Source organism: Solanum tuberosum, unplaced genomic scaffold (genome assembly GCF_000226075.1).
Source record: "Solanum tuberosum cultivar DM 1-3 516 R44 unplaced genomic scaffold, SolTub_3.0 scf00279, whole genome shotgun sequence".
NCBI classification, from domain to species: Eukaryota; Viridiplantae; Streptophyta; class Magnoliopsida; order Solanales; family Solanaceae; genus Solanum; species Solanum tuberosum.
The window spans coordinates 547,174-552,480 of NW_006239204.1; the positions used below are offsets into that span (position 1 = coordinate 547,174).

At 35.9% G+C, this 5,307-nt stretch overlaps 1 protein-coding gene across 1 annotated transcript; it reads right to left on the bottom strand.

Annotated features, from left to right (window-relative positions):
* Window positions 1-1,262: 1,262 nt before the first annotated feature.
* Window positions 1,263-2,494, bottom strand: LOC107062902 (uncharacterized). Its single transcript, XM_015314101.1, has 2 exons — window positions 2,098-2,494; window positions 1,263-1,846 (listed from the first exon to the last, which is right to left on the bottom strand). The coding sequence occupies exons 1-2, from the start codon at window positions 2,492-2,494 to the stop codon at window positions 1,263-1,265; spliced, it is 981 nt and encodes a 326-aa protein (XP_015169587.1).
* Between the last annotated feature and the right edge of the window lie 2,813 nt (window positions 2,495-5,307).

The window sequence follows — 5,307 nt, forward strand, 5'->3', positions numbered from 1 at the left end:
AAATTTGTCCATAGTGAATTTTGAGTTCTAAATTTCCACCAAAGCTTAGCATACATAGCTTTAGATACATCAACCATAAATCTAAAACCCAAACTTCCTTCATTTTTTGGCAAGCACACATTTTCCCATGCAGCCCAATGTTTGCTTCTACCTGTAAGCTTGTTACTCCAATAAAATTTTGCAAAAATTCTATGAAGTTATTTCATCACACAATTCGGAGGAACAATAGCAGAAAGTACATGAATAGGAATGCTTTGTAACACACTAGACAACAAAACTTCTTTACCCCCAAAAGAGAGCATGTTACCTTTCCAAACCTGAAGTTTATCTTTCACCCTTCTGATGAGATCTGCATAATGCTCTTTTCTTTTCCTAGCATGAGTTATGGGACAACCTAAGTATTTTAAAGGGAAGTGACCCCTAGACATACTTGTACATTCCTCCACCACTACTCTCATATTTGTGGCAGTACTTTGATGAAGATAAAATGCACTTTTCTCTTTATTAATTTGCTGTCCAGATTCCCCTTCATATTCCTGCAAAGTATCAACTATCTTATTCAATGAGTAATTATCAGTAGAGGCAAAAATGATGGTATCATCTGCATAAGCCAGGTGGTTAATTTGTGCACTCCACTTTGGTAAACTATACCCTACATATTGCACATCATCAAACAAAGCATTCAAAGACCTAGATAAAACCTCCACTGATAGAATAAATAATGCCGTAGATAGACGATCTCCTTGTTCCACTCCTCTGGTTGAATGAAAGAAGCCATGTGATTGTCCATTAATTAGTATAGAGTACCAATTATTGGAAATCAATCTCCAATTTATGTCAACCAAATCATTTGAGAAGCCCATTTTTCTTAATACTTTCATTAAAAAAAACCATGATACTCTATCATAAGCTTTGGCCATATCAAGCTTAATTACCACATTATCAGGCTTACCTTTTTTTCTAATATCTGTAACAATCTCTTGAGTCAGCAGAACATTTTCAATGATATTTATCCCTTTCACAAAACCAGATTGATTACTTGAAATCAACCTTGGAAGCAGAGACTCAAGTCTATCATGCACAATTCGAGAGATGACCTTATTAATAAAATTACTCAAACTGATTGGCCTCAAATCTGAAAAGGACTGTACATTATCTTTCTTTGGTAACAAAATTAGGTTGGTATGAGTAATGGACTGTGGTAAAGAATTACCTTGAAAGAAATCATGTACCATAGCTAGAATATCAATGCCAATAATGTCCTAACAACTTTGGTAAACTATCCCTGTCAAACCATCAAGACCACTAGCACCGTCTCCATTAAGCTTGAATACAACATTCTTTACCTCTTCTAATTCTGGCATTCTGCATAAAACTGATTTTTCCTCCGCATTAATCAAAGTGGGAATATGCCTTAGTAAAGGAAAATTAGCATCCCTCTCTTGTGTGAATTGCTTTTGATAAAAGTCAATGGATTCAACCGCTATAGCCTTTTCTTCTTCAAACCATACCCCCTGTCTGTTATGAATTCTTTGCAAGTGTAGCCTTTTTCTTCTTCCCTTTACTATACTATGAAAAAATCTGGTATTTCTATCTCCATTATCAAACCATTCATATCCAGCTTTTTGTTGCCAATAGATTTCTTCAAAGTGAATATATCTTTTAAATTCAGCTTCAGCCTTCTGCAAAACTGCTCTATTAATTTCATTTGGCACATCTGCAAACAATTTCTCTTTGATTCTCATTATATCCTCCCTGATGATTAATTGTTTGAAAATGTCTCCATATGTATCCTTGCTCCATCTAGTTAGAACAGTTTTAACCCTTTTAATATTCTCCTTAAAAGCTATAAAAGGATTAATAGTATTAGCAACCCAATTATGTCTCACGACCTCCTAAACTCTTTGTGCTCTATCCAGAATTTTAAGATCCTGAAAGGTTTCTTCTTTATAGGGTTGGTTTCTTCACAAGTAATAAACATAGGGGCATGGTCTGATCCAGTCCTTGGTAAATGTTCCACCTCAATGTGATTGAACCAATTACTCACCTCTTAATTGATGAGTATTCTGTCCAACCTCTCAAATATACAATCACTACCTGCTCTACCATTCCACCATGTAAATGGACTCCCTTTGTATTGAACTTTATATAATTCACAGGTTTCAATACAACAATCAAAATCCTCATGATCAATATCTTCCACCGGCAGACCCCCTATCTTTTTTTCAGCATTCAATACAACATTAAAATCTCCTCCAATAAGCCAAGAGCTATTCATGTCATCTGTCAAGTGATATATATCCTCCCACAACGATACTCTTTCAACAGCACTACATTTGGCATACACAATAGTAACATAAAAATTGTGTTGTTGAGTCTGGTGCTTTAAATTAAGAGTCAACTGTTGATCTGTGTTACTAACAACTATAATGTCAAAATCATGATTAGTAAAGACCCATATTTTTCCATTACAATTAGAAGTAACAAAAGGCATTCTTAACCTCCTTCTATACTTGTTTATATGTCTACTGTCTTGAAAAGGCTCTAGGAGAGCAATAAATGAGAACTTGTGAAAATTGTGTAACATTTGAACCCTTTGAAACGCTTGTTGTGACTTCACTGACCTTATATTCCAAATAAATGATTTCATCATCTATTATAAGCTTTATATCTCTTTGGTTGTATTCTGATGGGTTGAGCACTATCTCCATTCCCTTGTTTCTTCTCTTTTCTTGCAGCCTTCAAGATTCTAGGAGATAAATCTGCCTCTTTGTCTATGTGAGCCAAAACATCATCATCATCTTCCTTGCTTACTTTAGTAGTCACTCCAAGGCCTTCTATCTCCAACAATGCATTTTCCTCCACATTGTGAGTGATAATATCATAGAGAACTTTATTTGGAAATTCCCTTATAGCCAGGATTTGTGCTTCTTTAATTTGACAATCTGTAGGATCAACTACTATTGCCAACTTATTATCAATATTCCCTCTATCTTCCCTTCTCTTTTCATTGTAGATTTGAGGAAATTGATTGTTGTGTTTGTTATAAACTACCACTGCCCAACTATCTCTACAGGTTTGTTGTTTATCTTCCATATTAACTGATTCATGATTTTCATTGCCATGCTCATTTTCATGTGTATTGTGTTGCTGATTTTGATCCATATTGTCATGCTGCACAGGAATTGTAGACGTCGAGGCTTCTCCTTGCAAAACCTTTCCAAAGGACCTGATTACCCATTCTTTTGCTGACATGGGCTGCTCGTTTTCTACCCCCTTGTCTTGCTTTGTATTGGAACTGTTGTCTATGTTGACATCTGCCTGTGTGATCTTCTCTTGCGTGAGAGCATCAAAAGAGTTCTCTGTTGTGACTGTCATTTGATTATCAAGTTTCTCCTTATTGCTTCTATTTTTTCTGTTATCTCGCACCACATTCCAGTGTCCAGGATCCCCAACTACTTTGCCGCTTGAGAGAACTTTAGCTTTTCCTTTTTGAATTGTGTGAACTGGACCAATTTTCTCTTGAGCAACTTCTTTCAGCGGCTGATCATTGGTTTCTGTTTTTTTTTGGATATATTTGTGCTTCTATATTCATCTTTGTTATGACCCTGCGTTTTTCATTGTATACAGTATTGCGGAACGTAATCATACTTTATAGTAACCATATTAGTCCTTATTTCTCCAGTGACTTGATTTTCTATTTACATCTCCACTGCCTTCGGAAACTCACCTTTTAAATCCACCATCACCTTCACACGCGCACAACTTGGTCTCGTCTTATTAATGGCTGCTTAATCTAGTTGGATCGATTTACCCACTGCTGATGCTAAAGAAAATATACATTCTTTGACAAAAAAAAAAGGGTAATAGGTTAGGAAACGAGATCCACGCCATTGCCATTGATGTTTCCTCATTAACCTTAAACCTAGAGTCATAGATTAGTGTACGCATAAGATATGAATATCCATCTCTGCTTGTGATGTAGAAGGCCCCCTTTGATACCATATTAATGAATTTTTCTTGTTGAGTCAGACGTATAAGAATGTGTTTGCTGCAGAGTAATCCAATCTGACATCCTCCCCTAATTTCACATTGTTGAGGAATAATTCTCCTTAGTTCCTCCAAGTCAGACCATTCATATGTAAACTTTCCGATCACTGCAAATTGTAGGTCTTCAATTTGATTCATCCTTTCTATCTCTTCTTCAGTCCATTTTATTTGCGATATTCCTCCAACTACTGAAACTTCTTTGCGCAATGCTTTATTTGATTGTTGTTCTGTTTGATTGAGAGAGTTGGCAAAAGACTTCTCTACAGACAACTTGGGATTTTTGGGATCAATACTAGCAGATTCGTTTAGTGCTGGGAAATCTGTAATTGAAAAATGAATACCACCCACCGGCGGTGGATGGCCGTCGTTTAGGAGCACCATTCGCTAGGTTTTCAGATGAAAGATGAAATATCATTATTTTTGGATGGTTATCAAGAAGATCAACCAAAATCTTCATTCTTGTCGTACTAGGTCTGGATCTAATATGTGCCACTTTATCAATTGCTAAAGGTTTTCGAACGGATGAAGCAATGTATAATAATTCTTTTCTTGCAAACATATTACGTGTAAGGCTTGAGAAAGAAATTCATGAGATTTCTTCATTAGGGTTGAACCAATGTGACGATGGAAACACCATATATAAAATTTCTTCTCTCTTGAATTGCAAATAACATACATGAGTAAAAAGTGCTATTACAAAGTCCTCAAATTGATTAAAATTTGATTAAGAAGTGTCTATCAGCAAGCCAACCTACCAAATAGTTGCCTTTAACCCCAAGTTACTTGGGTATTAAAGTGCAAATATCATTCAAATCAGGATGACCATAGGAGAATTTGATAACGATCGCCTGACGTAATCCTTTTTCCCTTGTGAATTCAACAATCTCATCCATAGTAAATTTGATAGTTAGTTTGCCATGAACCAACTCAACTGGATTTAAAATTGTTTTGATTACGGATTTAGAAGATGAATTAGCATGAAGGAGAGATGCATAATTGATCTTAGAAGACGTCTCTCCCACAGCCATGGCAGTACTCAAAGCTTCATGTCGCCAAAAGAGAGATGAAGAGCGACCTGGGGGCTTAGGTTTTTCTTTTTCAAGAGGATCCAATCCTCTCATGTTTGGTTGGGTTAAATGTTTTGGAAAATATTTTCCAAATCAACTCATTTTTCTCAAATTTAAGGAAAATGACTTCCCTTCAAAACTTAAGGAAAACATTTTCCAAAACTCTCTTCCGACCCACCCACCCACGTTA